The sequence below is a fragment of the Scomber scombrus genome, chromosome 23 (genome assembly GCF_963691925.1).
Source record: "Scomber scombrus chromosome 23, fScoSco1.1, whole genome shotgun sequence".
NCBI lineage: Eukaryota > Metazoa > Chordata > Actinopteri > Scombriformes > Scombridae > Scomber > Scomber scombrus.
In genome coordinates, this window is record NC_084992.1 from 16,402,357 (window position 1) to 16,421,799 (window position 19,443).

At 39.0% G+C, this 19,443-nt stretch overlaps 2 protein-coding genes and 4 non-coding genes across 6 annotated transcripts in view; 5 read left to right on the forward strand and 1 right to left on the reverse strand.

Annotated features, from left to right (window-relative positions):
* Window positions 1-540: 540 nt before the first annotated feature.
* LOC134005893 (amino acid transporter heavy chain SLC3A2-like) lies at window positions 541-6,690 on the reverse strand. The gene is made up of 11 exons (XM_062444921.1): window positions 6,576-6,690; window positions 5,240-5,444; window positions 4,937-5,121; window positions 3,832-4,005; window positions 3,592-3,686; window positions 3,325-3,461; window positions 2,591-2,700; window positions 1,971-2,170; window positions 1,802-1,876; window positions 1,473-1,692; window positions 541-1,315 (listed from the first exon to the last, which is right to left on the reverse strand). Exons 2-11 carry the CDS (start codon window positions 5,434-5,436, stop codon window positions 1,176-1,178), a joined length of 1,533 nt encoding a protein of 510 aa, XP_062300905.1. The 5' UTR covers window positions 5,437-5,444; window positions 6,576-6,690; the 3' UTR covers window positions 541-1,175.
* Window positions 6,691-11,440: 4,750 nt separating this feature from the next.
* On the forward strand, window positions 11,441-11,512 carry trnam-cau (transfer RNA methionine (anticodon CAU)). Its single transcript has one exon. It is a non-coding gene; the product is annotated as a tRNA-Met (tRNA).
* Window positions 11,513-13,873: 2,361 nt separating this feature from the next.
* Window positions 13,874-19,443, forward strand: part of snx15 (sorting nexin 15) — a 6,937-nt gene continuing 1,367 nt past the window's right edge. The window contains exons 1-6 of the mRNA XM_062445006.1: window positions 13,874-14,057; window positions 15,221-15,377; window positions 15,786-15,901; window positions 16,165-16,450; window positions 16,559-16,756; window positions 17,773-17,967. Of these exons, the coding sequence (XP_062300990.1) occupies window positions 13,959-14,057; window positions 15,221-15,377; window positions 15,786-15,901; window positions 16,165-16,450; window positions 16,559-16,756; window positions 17,773-17,967 (1,051 nt within the window). The 5' untranslated portion in view covers window positions 13,874-13,958. The remainder of the gene's footprint in view (window positions 14,058-15,220; window positions 15,378-15,785; window positions 15,902-16,164; window positions 16,451-16,558; window positions 16,757-17,772; window positions 17,968-19,443) is intronic.
* On the forward strand, window positions 17,451-17,532 carry trnal-aag (transfer RNA leucine (anticodon AAG)). Its single transcript has one exon. It is a non-coding gene; the product is annotated as a tRNA-Leu (tRNA).
* On the forward strand, window positions 18,531-18,612 carry trnal-aag (transfer RNA leucine (anticodon AAG)). The gene has a single exon. It is a non-coding gene; the product is annotated as a tRNA-Leu (tRNA).
* trnal-uag (transfer RNA leucine (anticodon UAG)) lies at window positions 19,018-19,099 on the forward strand. Its single transcript has one exon. It is a non-coding gene; the product is annotated as a tRNA-Leu (tRNA).

Here is a 19,443-nt window from a genome sequence, read left to right on the forward strand (position 1 = left end):
AGACCTGTCATACAAGATATGTGTGATAAGAAAATAACTGTGGAAAATACAGTACATATGGAGTTAAACTGATTCATTTATCAGTTAATGTCGCTCTCAAATCACTAATTGCAGGAGAGTTGTTTCAGAGACCACAATGAATCATTCTATAATGAGATAAGTGGTATCAGAGGTATTTCAACAGGTGTAAACTGAGAGTTAGCATAGGCGAAGGTGTCGTTTAGTATTTAACATGAAGACATTTTCAGTGTTACATTTTTTATAATGTGACATTTTACAAAGGGGTTCATAAGAGTTGGAGTATGACCCATTTAGTGAAACTCGTATGTGCACAACATACTTTTTTGAGTCTGGTACAATGGGCCTATAAAGCCTATCTGAGGATGATGAGAAAATACAGAGACGAGCTTCCTCTGTTAACATCTGTGACACACTTACACACACACCTGTATGTACTGAAAATAGTGAACGTCTCATTTGATATTATCTTTGGCATAAAGAATGGGACTTAAACACGGAAACATGAGGAGTAGGCAGGAGTCGGTACAGAACTTTCTGTTTATTCATTTCAGTTGACAGATTTGATGCCATTTGTAACAGTTTTGTTTAATAGCACTCTTAAAATAAGTTGAAACCACAGTCAGAGTCACACATATTCAAAAGTTAACTTGTTTTTCCTGTGCGATACATGCCTTTCAGTGACAAAAAACCCCCCTCAAAAACTGTTAATACAACAGAATCTCTTAAAATTGATCATAAAAACCCCACAAGGACTGCTTAAGAAATGCCCCAAGAACATGAATGGAATGTCTGTCACATATGTGGACGATGGACTGGTAGTCAACAAAAACAACAAAAGGACTAAGATGCTCATTAGAGGAGTGCATTTCTGAGAGGCCTGCATCTTTTCCTGACAAAAGTAACCTAAAAAAACGTTATTAAAAAAAAATAAAAACAATCTAACCGGGTTTGTACTGGCCAACATTTAGATTTTTCATTGACTGTTCTGTCTAAATAAACTGATAGAAAGTCGTAGATGTAAAAAAGGACGTCCTGTATCTTTTGAATATACCACCTTATGCCTTCAGAAATAGGACTGACTAGTTTGTTTTTTAGTTTTTTTTTTAAAACAAGTCTAAATCTAGAGGTGGCATTTGTATTGTGTGGCGCCATCTTTAGCCCGTGTAGGGGAACTGCAGCAAGACCCCTTGTCCCGGTGCCAGCTCGAGTTTATCCAGGTTGACTGTGGATTCTGCCTCCAGGGCCGAGTCAGTTGACAGGATGACAACGGCTGTGGCTGGCAACTCTACTCCCTCTGCAGGAACAAAGAACATGGTGTTAAAAAAAATGGCTCTGTTGGTGTTTGTTACAGCATGAGACCGTGATGAGACCTCCTTCTGTTAAACAATGGTGAATAATTACAGATGGAGATCAAACATCTTGAGACATGTCTTCAGTTGTGTTGAACTTGCCTGTAGGTGCCAGTTTGAATGTGAGTGTCTCAGGTTTATCTCCCAAGTTGACAGCTGTTATGTATCTCTCGCTCTGGTCCCACAGACGGAGGAAAGCGAGGGAGGTGGGGGAAGAGTGGAGAGAGTAGTAATCGCCATGGAGGAGAGAGCGCTCTTTGCCCCGCAGTTCACTGAGGGATCTGAACCACTTCCTTACAGCAACATGCTCTTTCCGCTCAGCCTGTAAATGTGAGAAACGAGGATTTAATTTTTTTTTACAAACAAAGTAAATATATATTGCTGACAATTCAACTTGTCGACACCGACATTCAATGCAAACACACTCTTACCTCAACAGTCTCATTGACAACAGCTCCTTCAGCAGGTTCCTGCAAGTTCCAAACCATTTCGGGATTTTTTTCACCCTGATGAGGGAACATAGGAGTGAGGTTACACTCTTCAACAGCTGTAAGGTTGCTGAAACATTTAAAACACCCGTTTGTTTTGTTTTTTGCTTACCTGTGACTTAAGGCCGATCTCGTCTCCGTAAGTAAACACCGGGGTTCCGGGCATGGTGAACAGCAGGAGCTGGTATAGACGGATCAGGCTCTGAGAAACTGCCTGTATAGACAGCTGGTCCAGTTGGGCAGCACCGAGACCCCAGCCCACATTTCTTTGCACAGTGTGAAGAGCGTCCATGTCCTTGATGTAGTCACCACCTGAGGATATTTAGGTCCAATTATTACTGGTGATGCACCATTTTACAACAACAACAGGTTGGTGTTTATACAAGAATGGACATGTTTTAGTTCTTCATTAAGACACTAAGAAAGTAAAAATGGAGGAACAACAGGGAATAAGAAGATGGGTATTATGTAGAAAAACACTGTATAAATAACAGCATACGCTACCTTACTGTGCAGAAGGGTGTTATATTTATGATCAACAGAATGATGTGTGGTTCAATACAAATATATATATATAGAATAATGAATGAAAAATCTAAATGACTGTAATCTGTTCAAAATATTGTGATATTTTGTATATTACATAGCAGAAAGCAGCCAGAATCTAAGATAAAAACATAGACACTTGACACACACACAAACACACAACTGTGGCAAGACAAACAAGCCTACCTTGTTTTTTGGTGCTGAGAAGGTCAGACAGGACGAGATCGACACCTGTGGTATTGACAAGCTCCGACACTTCTGTAGCTGAACCAGTTTCAACCACACCCATCAGCAACCTGAGAGAAACACAATGTGGTAAAAAAATGAGTCCCAGCACAGAGCAACAGAGCAACAGAGAAGGCAGGGAAAGACATTATACTACTGATACTCTTTCAGCCAGCTGAAAAAAGGAATAATTTAAGTCATAAATTCATACACTTTTGTGTAGAGTTTTTGCATTTTTAAATAACCTCCTTTAATGTTGAAGTCTGACTTAAAAGCTTATTTTGTGTCATTCCTCAAACTCTCCACAAGGTGTCGCTTTACCATGTTAGATTGTCAGCGCCACTGGTCTGTGGGAACCTTTGTTGATATGTCTCTCCCTGACTCCCACCCACAGTCCCCTGCAGCGCTGGAATGCTTTTAATCTCCGCCTTTTACTGATGCTTCTAAAATGACATCCTAACCTTCCTAAGAAAATTCAGTCCAACAAATTCTGCATCAGGACCAGCAAAATATTCATTCAAAGACTTCTATAATAACAAACTGGTAGTGTCTTTGTTCAAAAATGCTTTTCTATGTCTGCAGGAAAATAGCTAAATTTATTCAAAAGTCTTGCAAATGAAACAGTCAGTGTTCCTGCACAGATTTATCTACTAGTGCACAACCAAAGGAGGTCAAACAGTGGCAGCTGTTGTTACCTATTTGGAGTGTCCTCTGTGCGGTTGCCCTGGACGGCGGCCTGAAACCTTGACCATTCAGGAGACGTGGAAGCAACTTTGAGGTCAGCTATCTTGATGCCATCAACACCCAAATTCAGCCAGTGCTCTGCTGCAACCTGGAGGAGAACATGAGAACTTTAGCGACAGTCTAATGACATGGCAGATATAGCTTAAGAATGTCTCACTTTCGCACATTTGAGGTCAGCAAATGAAGGATGGCAGTAAATATATGTATTTGTGTCCTACCTTGACTCTCTCCACCACGTCAGCAAGTTTGTCTTCTTGGAACCAGCGAGAAGATCCCAGGTAGTTTGGAGTCAGGTCAAGCACCACAGAAATACCTAAGAGGAAATGCAGATGAAGAAGTTTGCTTACAACACCTGAAACTGATCAGTCCAAATCCTCACAAAATCTAGCAAACATAACATATGCGACTGTGAATGAGCCAATATTGCTGACTCATAAAAAAGTTGTGTGACAACGTACCCTTCTTGTGGGCCTTTTCCATTACAGCAACCAGGGCTTCCTTTGATCCATATCTCGGGTTGACCTCCTTCAGATCTAGGGTCTCTAGCATGTCAACCTGGACAGTGTGAAGAGGGCCCACAACCAGGGCTTTCACCTTCAACTGGTTGATTTCGTCCAGCTTTTTCTCAGCATCTAGTGACAATAGAGAGAAAAGAGAGTAGAATGAAATGTCATGTATGTGGGAATTTCACATTGGGGAAAGACAACAAGAACAGATATGTGAAAGGTAGCAGGGTCAAAGAGTAAGGAGGGCAGAAGGTTGGAGAAATTTCAATGGTTTAGGAAACAGAAAAGTAAAAAAAAAAAAAGAAGGAGACTTAGGGGTGAATACTGCTGCTCTTTTCTGCTAGGTATTGACTCAAGGCAAGAGCATGTGAATAAACCCCCCTCCCCAAACCCTCTGCTGGCCATGTGAAGTCTGAGTACAAGGAGGTCCTTTATGTGAAAACAGCACCAAGTCACGTGCGGTTGTTGGAATTTTGCCCAGGGCCTGTTGGAAACCCGAGTGCACCCTAGTAATTCACTTTAACAGCAGTACAACCAGTCCTCCCTCTCTGTCTCCTAAAAAAGAAAAACTACATGGTGAAAATAAAAAACTATTGAAAATGAAGCCGAATAATGGTGACCGTCTCTTTAAGTAGCATTTGATGAAAATAAGAGAAAATAAGTTTCCTCACTTTAGAGTAGAAAAATAATCTAAAAACTGTACAGAGTTGCTCAACCTTAACTTCTAATCTGAGTAATCGAGATGTGAAAGAAATGACTCGTAGTTTTTTGCGTCCTTTAGACTTTGAGTCACTCAGTATCCACCGAGTCAGCACTTCAGTATCAAGCCGGCTGAAATAAGCCAAGCAGAAGTAAGGAAACCATAGACCTAGTCATAAGACTTGTGAATAAGTGTGGGCTACCACAGCAAGACCAGAGCACTCTGTAAAACATAATCACTTAACCTTGTTTTGCTTTGAGTTTTCTGCATAAGGACCACAACAGTATAAATAAAGATGAGTATGGAAACAGCAGAAAGACAGGGCATCAGGAACAAAAGCAATAGTCTATACTCTACCTGCTATTCCACCAGAGAAGGACATGAAGTTAGATATCTGGTACAGAGGTCCTTGGTTCCACCAGTTCATCTCAGGGATGGGTTTGCAGCGAGGGGCCTGGACAATGATCACTATTGCTCCAGCCAGCATGCCCACCCAGCCCAGCCAAAACAGGATAAGAAGCACCCAACGGGTCCTCACCCATCTAAATAGACATGAATAACAGCAGGGGAGAAAATGTTAAAGATGACTGTTGATTTTATGCCACATGAAAACACAAGACTTGTATGTGTTTTTAGGAAGTGTTGACCAGCAGCTCTTACCCTGGAGTGCCAGCAACCTTCATCAGCTCCTCTTTAGACAGGCCGGTGAATGTGACCTCCTCTTCAGGGACCTTCAGCTTGACGCTGCCATTTTTCTCTCCACCAACAGCCTGGACGTCCCCTGTCATGGGCTGCTTCTCAAGGTCCAGCTCATTGAGCTCTACATCTTTCATGTCAGTCTCAGCGTTTTTATCCATGGTGGATTCTGTTAGTTTGATAGAGATTGAGAAACAGGGGGGTTGGATAAAAGAAGAAAATTACATATTGTCAAGTTAGTTTGACCTCGTCTCCTCTCCTCTCTAGGTCAGAGTGTGGGCCCTGAACACAAAAAAACACTATTCAGAGAAACTCATACAAAAGTTTTAATTTATGATGGAGTTGCTAGGTAACTTTAACGGTTGCAAACATCTTTAACGGCGGAGGAAAACCTAAGACGGTGGAAAATGAGTAAAAACCGATATAATTAAACAGTACTTCGTATTTATAGCATTTGCTTCTGTAATACAATATTAAAAACGGTGCCACAATTCTTGGAAAGGTGTGTTACTACTACCGGTGTGCTCGGCAGATGTCTGATGAAATCGCGCCTGCCGGTTGCAGGACGTCTACATGGTAACCCCAGATCCACCACAAATCTCGCGAGAGTTAACACTTGAACCCAAGTTCCCATGATCTTTTCAGAGGTCTAACAAAGGTTTTTGTTTTGGGTTTTTTTTGTGTGTGTGCCTAAAACTAACCAGATCTTAACCATTGTATTGTATTTTTTACAATGCGTACACTTAAGAAACAACGCGCCAAATCTCGCGAAAGTTACCGTTTAGACCAAATTAAAGGCGGAATAAAGGGAAACAATATATCTAACCTTCATAATAACAGCATTGTCCAGTTATTAAATCATTTAGAAATTACGTCTGATGTAAGTATTTATTTCTAATGAAGTGTTTTTGTTTTGCAGCCAGTTGTAGACAAGTGCTACGATGAATTACTATGTATCATTATTATTAGTGCACCGGAAGACTATTGTTATTTGACTGGTTCTTTAAATATTTGTTTAAACATGTGTTTTTTTAAAATCGTATAAACTGGAATATTAAATTCGTGTATGGAATAAACTTCAGCTCCAGTGTAACTCATCGACTTGGACCACCGCCGAAAAGTTTGATGAGTCCGTACGTGTTACAAATGATGACATGGAGTCTAGTTTACGTCAGACTTTACGCACAGGCACGAGGCATTGAGTTGTATTTTCCTTTACGTCTAAAACACACACTAAAATAAGACGTGTTTAACATATTCTTCAATGGCTGTAAATCCAGTGAGATATAAGAAACATTACCTGTTGAAAGCAGTATATAAATCCGTGTGGTTCTCTTTATTCTTTGTCAGTCCTCGGTTCTCTTCTAATCTCATTACACAGAGGCTCGATCTGTATTTGTAGCTGCCTGTTTCTCTCTCCGCCTACCGAGGGAGGATCACTAATCTCACCCTCCCTCCATCTCTGTCTGCCTCTTATCCCAGAAAAGCAGAACACACAAACAAACAAACAAACATAGATTACACCCTGTTTTCCTATAAGCACTCTTGTTCATGTAGGAAATGCAAATATGTATAGGTTACGCTTAAAAAACATTTTAAAATAAGATGATTAACACATATAAAACTAAAGCAATGGACTTTTGGGTATATAAAATACATATGTTATACATATAAACATGTATAGAGATAGCTCTCTTATTTTCCTTCTTTCCGGTTTTCTTCACTCCATTTTTTCAGTGTATACTTACTATCATTTTAAATGGATCTGTAAAAAAAAAAAAAAAAAGGAATGTATAAAGTGTTGGCGTAATAAACTTTTCACCTTTTCAGTCAGTATACATTTGGTTTGATTTTTCACTGCTTCAAAATTATTGACTTTTGAGCTATATTAGTTGAAAATGACTAAACTTAACTTAACTTAACTGTAAGTATCATTTACCAGTACAGTATGTCCAGTACATGTTCATGATTATTGTGTCTGTTTTTACACAGCTGAAACATTTGCCACAGTTTCTAAAGAAGAACAAGACATACAGGTCTATAATGTTACTTTGCCTGGGGCTCCTGTGTTTCCATTAAAGGCCAAAATGGGGTTAATAAATAGGGGTTAAAGGAGATTATATGGAGGTGAAAGACAGTTGCTTGCATGAGTTTTAATTCAAGAAGTCAAGATGCAAAAAATCCTCATGACAAGGAAGTTAGGCTAAGATTTTCTGTTAAAATCATTGCCACAAATTCAGTTTGGTAACGGTTTCTTGAGTAGAATGTAATCACTTGCAAGTCCCAGCCCAGTTGATTGATGTATTGATCTTCTGTTTAATGGATATTTCCCATTCTATTCATCGATAATCTAATTTCAGCTTCCATCGTCTCTGTCTCTCTCTGATTCACTCTACAAACCTTATTTGCATCAATTTGCCCTCAATCAACAACTGATATACATTCACAGAGTAATCCACAGTTATTCAGTCTGATATGATCATTTCTTTTTAGTAGCAAGTCTTTTCTGTGTAACAGTCTGAAAATAACTTGTCAATTCCTCACTCCTAAATGTCAAACTGCTGTTGTTAATTTCCATGTGTTTAGATGTTTTTTTTATGTTATTAGAATAAGAGTGAAATTAATTAAAGTTGATGTTTAAATGTGTTCATTTTGAAGTACTGATGCTAAAAAAATGTAAGCATAATAAAAATATTTACACTAATGTTCCCTGCTTGTGTCTCGATGCATTCCCCAGCTGTTGTTGAACTTCACAGAGTTACAGTTACAGAGGACTTCTAGGAAAGCACCCAGAAAATCTTAACATTGTGTACCTAGAGTTATATGATATATTTAGGCTATATTTTATACAAGGTACGTATTGCAGTTGATAGTGTTTCAAATGATTATGATGACCAGCAGGAGAAAGAGTAGCCCATGTTTTGATGCTTTTACCTTAGTAATGGGCAGTAATGCAACCTGAAAATCAACCAAATGCCAGGAAGTAGATTATTTCTGGAATGGTATGACTGGCTAACAGAGCCACTAATGAAAGAAAACAAATTAAGCTTTCCATGTAATAAATGGATGATATGACTAATGTAATTACTTTTTCACTTCTCATGACTTGTTCTGTTATTGAGCACTGAACCAAATTAGAAAAGTACACTATCAGTCATTTCAGAGCAATGTATTGGGGTAAATTCTTAGCCAGTTTAACAAAATGTATTTAATTTTGAATTCTCCTGGAAATTGCAAAAAATATCAATGTCAATCAGCTTTTATTTGATTAATGAGTAATACCAGTGACAGCATGTAGGTTTATTTAATGTTTCAATTTCCTGCTATCTCCCTTCACATGGTGCAGACAGTTCAATATAAACATGCACATTCAATATAACATTTTGCTCTTCTATAAATGGGTCTGGTTCTCATGGACTGCTTTGAATCTATTTTTGGGTCTGTGAGTGGAAACATTTATTAACCTTACTTAAACAACCTTAATTATTTTAGAACGTGCAGCAACATGATGTAACTTTACCAATACAGAATTGGATTAGATATTGTCAGTTTTTAAATAGAGTTTAGGTGATGTATCAGCTCAAAATGCACACACGTGAGACATGTACCCTTCTCGCTCTCAGAAAAACTCAAACACGCCCCATCTGTTTCTGTTAACTGCAGCAGCAGATCGTGTGTGTGTTTGGCAGAATCAGGTGTAACAGATCTAGTGTAAACACACACTGTGGTGTTGATCGTGCAGGGATGGTGCACGCACTCTTCATGAGCAAAAACAAACAGGTTCCCCCCAGTTTTTCTATCATTCATCATCCCTTCTTTTTCAACCACCTTCCTAGCTTTTCTGCCTTTGTGCATTCATAAAATGACAGAAAAACTTGTGCATGTAGGCAACATTGCATTTGGAGATTTAGGGGGAAAAAAAGGAGAAGATGAGTGGCTAGATGTGGAAACAAGAGTAGGGGGTTTGACCAAATAAAATAGGTGGAACCAAAAGAAAGAGAGGAAAGGGCAGAGACAAAAAGAAGGGGGGAAGGGATGAATAAACATGTTTATGAGTTGAGGCTGCTCCAGCACATGGAACAAAATTTGGAGCGTAACATGGCCCGGGGATATTAATAGACAAACAGCGCACCGCTTTTCCCACAGGTTGCCTGAGTCATGCTGAATCTTGATGACTACAACAAGCAGAGCATACAGTACAGGATAAAAGCAGCATTTAAGACATCATACACAATATGTTGATTCAGATGTTTTGCACATTGGCATTAATGACAACAATAGACTTGAGGTTCATGGAAGACACGTTAAATCTTTGGCTACAGGACTGACTAACATGGTGAAGCCAGTGTGCTTTGTCAGGAGGGGGCATTATCATTAAATCCATCTGCTAGCCACTCACTCATACAAATGGGAGGGGAGAGGAAAAGAGGGCAAAGTTGCTGCATAGTTTTGACCGTTTTCTCAGGGGAAGAGTGGCGCAGGCACACATTACTTACTGTACATTACACTCAAGTGTCATGGTCACAGTTTCAGAGACACATCAGAAAAGCACTGTTTGATTATTTGCAAGTATTAGGTAAAATAAGTAAGAGGAAATTATGGGTTTTTAAGTCGAAAAAATTAAAAAAAAAAAAAAAAATGTTTAGTTTATTCTATCAAATTCTTTAAACATATGCGAGCTTATCCAACAGAATACCAAAGTAATAAGTTCAGAGGTACAGTTTAATAACACTAAGTCTGCAGGGTTTGGAAGGGCATACACATGAATACACACACACACACACACACACACACACACACACACACACACCAAGAGAGAGAGCGAGAGAGAGACCCTCACTATAAATCCTCGTCTGATCCCTCTGAGAGTTTATTTTGCAAGACAGCATAAGCCTTTGGAGAGAGAAAAAACACAGCAGAGCAAACCCGGACCAGTTTAGACCAGTCTGGCTGAGGTCTGGTGCTTTCATCTCATTGTTTCGGGATCACTGCAGCTCACATTGAACCAGTGCAGTTTAGGGTACTTCCTGGAGACAAACTAAAAATAGTGAAAATTAAACATTTTGTGAAACACTGCATTCATTTCATGAAAGAAGTCAGCATGTTCACATGCTCTCTGGTTGAGTTGCTCAGCTTTTGAACATGTTTTCAATCCAGCACACAAGACATGTACAGTATGTGATATACTGAGTGTAATTATTATTTTTTATATAGAGAACAAATGTTAGGAAAAAGAAGAACCGATATCTGTTTCAAAGATACTAAAAGAATAATTTACAGAGGAAAGTTCAGCATTCAGCATATTGGATGTACTTCATTGGGACTTTGAGTTATATTGTGTAATATTATTGCTTTATGTTCTGTTCCAATGATATCACAGGTGGACATTAACCCACTGTTTTTTATGCAAGTACAGCAAATTTAGTCCCGACTTTTTGAATGACTTGTCTACTAATGTCTCTCTTCCTCTGTCCTCCTGTCTGTAATGTCAGATATTTCTTCCTGTCCTGTCTGTTCTATTTCCTTTCTGTCTGTCTTCATTGTTTGTCTCTAAATGAGAATGTGTGGCCTCATTTTCTGTCACAGACAGAGGCGAGATTGTTCAACATGGAGAGGCCTCCTTCTCTAATGAATAAAGAGCTCATATGGACAAAGCAAACATAAATCAATTCATTACATCAGTGCATTCAACACAGAAATACTTCATAAATATTAAAGGAATAAAGAAGCTGAACAGAGGACAACAGTAGATGTGATAATCCAAAGTTAGATATATTATACTGCTATTATATATGCAGAGAAAAAGAGTCTTTCCATTTACTGAGTAAACTTTATTAGAAGTTTTTTGACAAATGTAAAAATTAGTCTCATATTCTTAAAAGTGTATGTAATATCTCCCTTTTTTTCCATCAGTCCACATCCGTCTCTTTCTCATTCACACACTCTCCTTTCACCGTTCTTTGGACTGTCTGCTGTTACAGCATTTTTTTCACTCTCTGAACCTTGTTCCCCCTCTCAGTCCCTCTCCTTTCCCCCCCCTGTACTGCCCCCTCTTTCAGCAGGACACAATAGAAGCACGTTACGTAAACGCACTCCTCTCTGTGAGAGGAATTTCAAGCAGCTCAGCTAACAAATGCAGTACTCTCTCCCTCCTCCCTCACACACAGCAGAGTGGCGCAGCGGAAGCGTGCTGGGCCCATAACCCAGAGGTCGATGGATCGAAACCATCCTCTGCTATTTTGTACTTGCTGTAACATCTTTTCACTCTCATGCATATATTTAAGCAGACTATGTCCTATGCTTTACCTACCCTCAATCCACCAATATATGCTCATTAAGTCCTCTCTACTTCCACTACTTGTCTGTGTATACAATAATACAATTTCTCCTGTATATTGTATGCTATTGCTATGCTATTATGTATGTATGTATATCTGTATTTGTATCCTCCAGTAAATGTGTTCTCTGCACTGTGTAATAAGTATTGAGAGTTACTAAAAACTAAAGTCTCATACTCAGCCAACATTTCTTCTAATTCTTTCTTCATGTTTCATTTTTGCTAAGGCCCATCGTCTGACTTATATGTGTACAACTGAAAAAGGTTTGAGAAAAAGACTTGATGAAACATTTTCTTTTTTTTGTGCTAAAGGACAAAATGATTTAGTAGTGTTTAGTATTTTTCTAGTTTGTTCAATAATGACACAGGGTGATATGTTAAAATGACACAATCACAAAAATGTATGTTAATACAGTCTCCTTCAACTTGTAAGACTGCTGTCTGTGGCTGAGCTCAAACCATGCATACGGGTTATCTTGAATAAATATTAACCTCATTTGTGCCAGCTAAACAGTTTCCCTTCAATTTAGCAGGTAATTACCAAAGAGGACAGCAGCACCGTGATGATTAACATTGACCTTTGAGCTACAGCCTGTTAGATATAAGCTCACACTCTGTACTTACTTTTCTATGCCTCACATGGTATTTCAACTTGAAACCAGAATAGTGCTGCTATTGTATAGAAAGAAAGAAAGAAAGAAAGATACAGAAATGTCCTGTGAACCTCAAATTTCATGTATAGAAAAGAGTTGGGATAGTGCTTGGGATAGATGTGAAGGAGACTGTAACTTCCTTAGTATTTCAGTAATGTCTGTTGTTTTTCTCTTTGTTCTATTGTCTGAAACAGGGTAAGGCCCGGACGCTTTTCTCATGTCAATATGATCTCTGATCTGAAGTCACAGACAAGTTTGTCTGCAAGCAATATGTATATACATTTATATTGGTTGACTAAACTTAATTAGATATTTTTTGACAGATTAAAAAATATATGTTCTTATGTCCATAAAATGTATTTTAAAAAGCATGTCAGTCATTTTTTTTAAAGTCTCCTTTTCTCTTCACTCATTAAAATAATCTACAAACGTTTAGCGCCCCCTTAAGTATTCCCATGTTCATTACATTTTTAAACCACTAGTACAAAGACATTATTGATGATTCCAGATGTCATGACACATTTTAATTTGTATGAATCTGACATTGCTGTATATCAATACTTAGTAGTTTCTTCACTGAATGTAGTATTTTATATTCATTTCTCACATTCCTTAGCTGAATGCAAAGCTGTCATACCCACCTCTAATGCAATCCACAATGACTGACTAAACATCAACATGTGATTCTTTGGTCAAGCTGTGACTTGAGATAATAACTGTGAAATAATAACTGTGTAACTATCTGAACTGCAATTGACTAACAACTTTACTGATCCAATGCAGTTTCTTACACTGTTTCCATCAATGCATCTACCTTCTGTCTTTAATGTAGAAAGAGAGAAAGTGTTAAAGGTATCAGAATCATCTTTATTGGCTAAGTATATTTAAACATTCAAGGAATTTGACACAACATAGCAATCACAGAAGTGTACAGAAGGAAGGACTAACAGGTTAAACTGGGTCTGTGTGTGAACTGTAAATAGTATACAAATAATGCATAGAGGTGAAGAGGGCAAGGACTACGGAGATAAATAGTAAATGGCAGAGGGAAAATTACGTTGCATTATATACATGGAGTAGGTAGACAATTTAAAAGTGCAGAACAGAAAAAATAAATAAGTTTTCAGTTTTTTTTTTAAAGGTATCAGGGAAAATAAAATAAATGGGGATGGGTTAGTGGGGTGTAGCTTTGTGTGTAAATAAGAAATTATTGCAATGTCAATTATTATTATTAAAATTAAATTAACTAGTCATACCGAGCCTGAATTTGCATGTCTTTGGAGCAAAATATAGAATACTTAAAATAGAATAGAATATAATTCAATAGTATACAATAGAATATAACTGTATGTCCACCACAAAATTTGTATTACACATACGAAAAACAGTACAACAAAGAAAAAAAAGAAAAAAGAAAAAGAAAAGTATATTTTACTACTATCTTTTAGAATAAAAAGAAGAATAGAAATAGAAATTATTTAGCACTTTGAGATTTGATATGAATGAAAAGTCACATTTATTGTACGGAACTTGACGCTGTCACATACGTCATCACGCATTCGTACACGTCACCGACCAGGAAGTGAGTGAGGAGGAGGAGGAGAATCACAACAACAGAGTAGAGCTACTACAACTTTGACATCCCGCTGCTGAAACACGCTGTCCTCTCTCTGTTGTTACCGACAAAAAGGACATGTCACGGAAAGCCAAAGAAGAATATTACCGGTTCTTTACCGTCACCGACACACGCACACACGAGAAGGGGCACACGGAGTATAAAGTGACAGCAAGGGTCGGTTTACTCTGTTTCTTTCATTACACTTTCATTTAGACTCACTTAATATGTTCTTATTATGCTTATTAACTCTCCGATAAACTCATGTTTTTACAACTCACCTACATGTTTTGTTCTCTTTGTTAAATATGTTGCAGTGTTGTACTCATTGCTCAGTTACATTCATCAGAATTAAAGGAGCATTGATACTCTGTTCCCCCTCATTACATGACTTATAGAAAGCGTCTCTTACTATATGTGTGACATTAATACAGCAAGAGGAAACAATTAGGCATTATAATGAAATAAAGTTAACATAAAGGACTTGACTTCACCTTCAGTTTGTTGTTACAGTCAATGTGGTAACAGGATAAAGGGTCAAGGTAATAATAAGGAATAGATAAATAGAAAAATAACTTTATAGAAAAGGTAGGCAATGAAATCAGCTTTATAATAAAACTCGAGAATGCTAACTATGTGTGCACGTTTCTTGTTCTGTATAATTGTAGACCCAAAATACTTTTTACATTCAGTCATTAAAAGTTTGATAAAAAGTGTAGATGGCCCAGATCTGGAGAACTGAGATATTCCTCATCATAACTGAGAATTTGAGCTTTAGCATTGTTACTTATTCATAACATAATGAAGTCACATTAGTTGTCACAAAAGCACAAAGGCCCTGTAGCAAGCTACACACAGACAGACAAATATACAATGGCTCTTTTATAAAGAGGCCCTGGTGCACAGTGAGCACCCAAGTGAAACAGGGAGAACTTGTGATTCGGTTCATGAACTCCCCCCCCCCATGACCACATTAATGCCCCCGTGGTCCACACAGGCATGCATACAAAATCAGAAGAGATTATTTCTTTGTAGCTCTATCTGATTCAAGCCCTGATGTCACCCTGATGCCACTATTTTTACACCAACATGTTCACACAGAATAACTGAACTGACTCATGACTTGTTTCAAATAAATTAATCATTGTCTGGAGTGTCAATAATTGGACATTAAGCTACTTTTCCTTATCCATCCTTTAAATGTTTTCCAGTACTATTACTCACAATGCCAACACAATTTCCATTGAAATGAGTGAATGTAGGAAAAACCCTGATCTGATAATAAAAACTAAACATCTAACCAATAAGCCAATCCTTCCTCTTTCCTCTCTGATTTGTAGTTTGTGTCCAAGCGTCATCCGGAAGATGTGAAGGAGGTGGTCGTGTGGAGGAGGTTCTCAGAGCTGAAGAAGCTCCACGGAGAGTTGGCCTACACACACAGGAACCTGTTCAGACGACAGGAGGAGTTTCCTCCATTTCCCCGTGCACAAGTTTTTGGTATAATGAGCAAAGATTGTGATATATTCTATACATAAGCAGTCTCTACATTTACTTACTGACTATTTGGGTTATTTTGTGAACTACAGGAGCTGGAAATGTATGTACATATATATATATATATGTTAAGATGTAGTTTGTAGCCTTTTGTGTATTTTAGGCATTGCTGTTGAGGATCTGTGTAGGATGTCATCATAATTGTTGTGACATTTCCCCCTCCTCCCATTACATACTGGCAACGTTTGCATAATACAGCCTCAAAAAATGACCATTTATTTGAACAAACATGTTAGTAAATAAGCATTACACAACTTACCAACATTTCTATTCATTTTTATTTCTTCTATACAATGTCATTTCTTAGCGTAATCATCATTGTCATCATTATAATATCTGGTTCTGTTTCAGGAAGGTTTGATGAGGCTGTGATTGAGGAGAGGAGGAATGCTGCAGAAGCTATGCTACTATTCACCACTACCATACCTGCACTGTACAACAGCCCACAGCTCAAGGACTTCTTCAGAGTAAGACACACACACACACACACACACACACACACACACACACACACACACACACACACGCACGCACACACGCTTTTACAGGAAGTGAAACAGTCATGTAATAGCCGCAGATAATCAGAACACAAGCAAAGTCATAATGTTGTTGGAGTCATTTTGCTTTGCCTCTGTCCATTCTTATTGCTTTCCACATACCCCCTGTGTCCTTCTTCCATCCTATATTTTCTCTTTCCCCACCTCTTCTTTTTCTTCCTCCCATCTCTCAGGGTGGTGAGGTCACGAGGCCTCTGGATCCCACCATCGTAGCCTCTGGTGGGCCTCTGCCCCCACCTCTCATCCCCCTTCCCAAACGGAGAGCCTCAGACTGTGAGCCTGCAGAGGAAGAGGCGGGGAGGGAGGCACCCACTTTACCCCAAGATCTTGGCACCAACGTGGGGTTAGAAGTGGGAGAACCGGAGGCGGCAGTTGAAGCCTACAGCGAAATGGGAGGCTCTCCAAGAGAAGAAGAAGGAGGAGAAGATGAGCTTAGTGATACAGAGCTGGATGACAGAGGTGCAGTGGGTGAACAAAACTGCCAGATATAAGAAATCTAAAGTTTTATTTCTGTCTGTTTCTTTTTTGACCTTGTTTTGACCTTTTGGTCCATGTCTCCGCCTCCAGTCCCATCTCCTGACCCATCTCCTGACCCATCTCCTGACCCATCTCCAGCCAGAACCCACCAATCACAGGAGTCTCAGGAAGAGTTTGATTCCCTCTTCGACTCTGTGGCAGAAGAGCATGTGCCCTTCCCAAAAGAGGAAGTTCCACCTCCACTGTCTGATAATGACCTGGCTGTCTTTGATCCCTGCTACAAACAAGGTGAAAATAAATGTGAACATGCACATGTAAAATAATACCACTGCTCTCAGTATCAATCAAGATTAGCAATGCTTTTTTAATGTTAAATTAATAATGCTAAAGCTTCCTCACTCCTTCTATTGCATTGATCCAGCTCCAGTTTATGAAAATAGGCATATGTACTGTACAGTAAGTGGCTTCATGGGGTAATGTTCAGCTGACATTCAAGCAACAAGATACCAGTTTGTGGAATATAACACCACTGACAGATGATCATGTAGTTATGACGTATACAGTCCTGCAACCCAGCAGAGTGGTGATGAATATGATATTTAGTTTGAGCTTGGTGTGTGTTCAGAGATAGCGTGGACGCTGCACCGTAAGTCTGCTGGGAGTCGTTGATGGATAACTTATTTGATCAATCTGCCGTAGTGTCCTCTCATGTGATAGATTTTATGGGTAGCGTGGCCGAGCGGTCTAAGGCGCTGGATCAAGGCTCCAGTCTCTTTGGGGGCGTGGGTTCAAATCCCACTGCTGCCAAGGAAGTTTTTCAGTTCTGAATACTTAGACTGTAGAAACAGACAAGTTGTTGAATGAACTGTGCACTAAAATGCATATTGTTATTTAGAAGTTCTCATTGGCCTTTAGATCCTCATCTCAATTGGGGAATTTTGCATTAAAGGAAAAATAGGAGATGAAAATATGGCTGTGTACAGGTAGCGTGGCCGAGCGGTCTAAGGCGCTGGATTAAGGCTCCAGTCTCTTCGGGGGCGTGGGTTCGAATCCCACCGCTGCCAAGGTGTCTTTTTCAAGCTCATACGTACTTTCACTTATGGTAATGTAAAAAATAGGTCATGTGGAATTGATTCAAGTAGAAATTTTTTAATGCTGATACTGTAAGAATGAAGATACTGATGAAATCCGTCCCGGAGACCAATCAAAAATGTGTTGACTGATTAATAATCTCTCAGAAAGATCTTTCAAAGAGGAACTATATTAGAGACTCATTCTCTCGTGCTCCTTTTTTTCTATTTCAGACAGATCCGATTCCTCCTGCGACCACTCAGAATTGTTCTCACTGCCGTCAGCCAATCTAGAAGGAGACGCGGGGTATTTGAACCAAGCTGCTACTGAGCTAACAGCCGCCATGGAGAAGGAGAAGGAGGGAGAATTTAGCTCTGCCATACGTAGATACAGGACGGCGGTGGATATACTGATCACTGGAGTACAGGGTGAGAAAGACAGACATGGTTGTCTTTATTTTTTAGGTTCTTTGAGTCCAATACATCTTTTCATTTTTCAATATGGCATTTTATCTCCATTCATCCATTTCTGCATGAAGCATGAGCCTGCTTTGTAGCTATAGTGACAGACCATGCAGTTGGTTTTCCTAGCAAAATTTAACAGCAAAAACTGCAGATTGCGTGACTGTGCGCCACAACTGTCAGCACAAGTTATAATGTGCATTTGAGTTAACAGCCTGAATACGTTATAGGTCATATTTACTCTGCACTACATGTTCTGATTTGCTGCTCACACGCTACCACGCTGATGTATGCATTACACACAGCAGATACACACACATATATGGATGCGCACACTGCAGAACAAATGTGGCATGTCAGCAGGTGACCTCATCGTAAGATCAACACAACACTTTTTTTTTTAGTATTGACTGTCCTGATTTAGAAAGGGTGAACTGTGTGACACTGCCCCGAAAATCTGCTGGGAGTCATTAATGGATAATTTATTTTATCAATGTGCCGTAGTGTCCTCTCATGTCAACGTTTCCATAGGTAGCGTGGCCGAGCGGTCTAAGGCGCTGGATTAAGGCTCCAGTCTCTTCGGGGGCGTGGGTTCGAATCCCACCGCTGCCAACAATCTCTTTCTGTCTCAGTGGCATTCAATGGATTACACTGTGGGCTTTGATACATCAGCCAGAAAGTCTCTATCCCTCGTTTGGACTCATCCCGTAAAATCAAAGCTGATGTTAAATATGATGTCATGTCTAATATACATCATCAGCAGCTGATAACAAGTTTTTTTATTTCTAAAAATGGGTACAACATGATATAAAAGCTGCATTGAAAGGTAGACAGAACAGTATGTGTACATATCAGGACAAAACACAGTACAGTTACAGTATTGTCAGCATGTGAATATGTTTAGAAAGAGAAACGGACAGTTGAGCTGGAATAATGCAGCATTGTTACCCTTAATCAAAACTTCCTCTCAGGCTCTTCCTACATCGTAGACCAGACTAATAATTAGACTATGTATATGGTAGCGTGGCCGAGCGGTCTAAGGCGCTGGATTTAGGCTCCAGTCTCTGTGGAGGCGTGGGTTCAAATCCCACCGCTGCCAGTTAGGATTTTCTTTGAGAGACATAAAAGCAAGCACTGTATATATAATCATATACAGATAAAGCTAGAATTATTAGAAGTTGACGCACTAATCACTCAAGTTAGCCCTTTCATACACACATTGAAGTTGAATGAGGAAACACTAAATCCCAGCCCAGGCTTCCCAGTTTATTATCATGGGTTTATCAACAGTTTTAACAATAAAGGTGAAGATGGGTCTTGAAGTGATGGCAGGATAACAGTAAAGTAATGTCAGAAAATAATGTTAAGGATTACTAATGAAATGAGTTATGCTCATGGAATTATTGAGTAAATACATATATATATATGTAATATTATTAGAAA

Coding starts and splice junctions, on each gene's coding strand:
- LOC134005893 (XM_062444921.1), bottom strand. CDS start 5,436: ATGGATAAAAACGCTGAGACTGACATGAAAGATGTAGAGCTCAATGAG. Junction 1,693..1,801: donor TTGTCAATGAGACTGTTGAG/GTAAGAGTGTGT, acceptor TCACATTTACAG/GCTGAGCGGAAAGAGCATGT. Junction 1,316..1,472: donor ATTCAAACTGGCACCTACAG/GCAAGTTCAACA, acceptor TTGTTCCTGCAG/AGGGAGTAGAGTTGCCAGCC.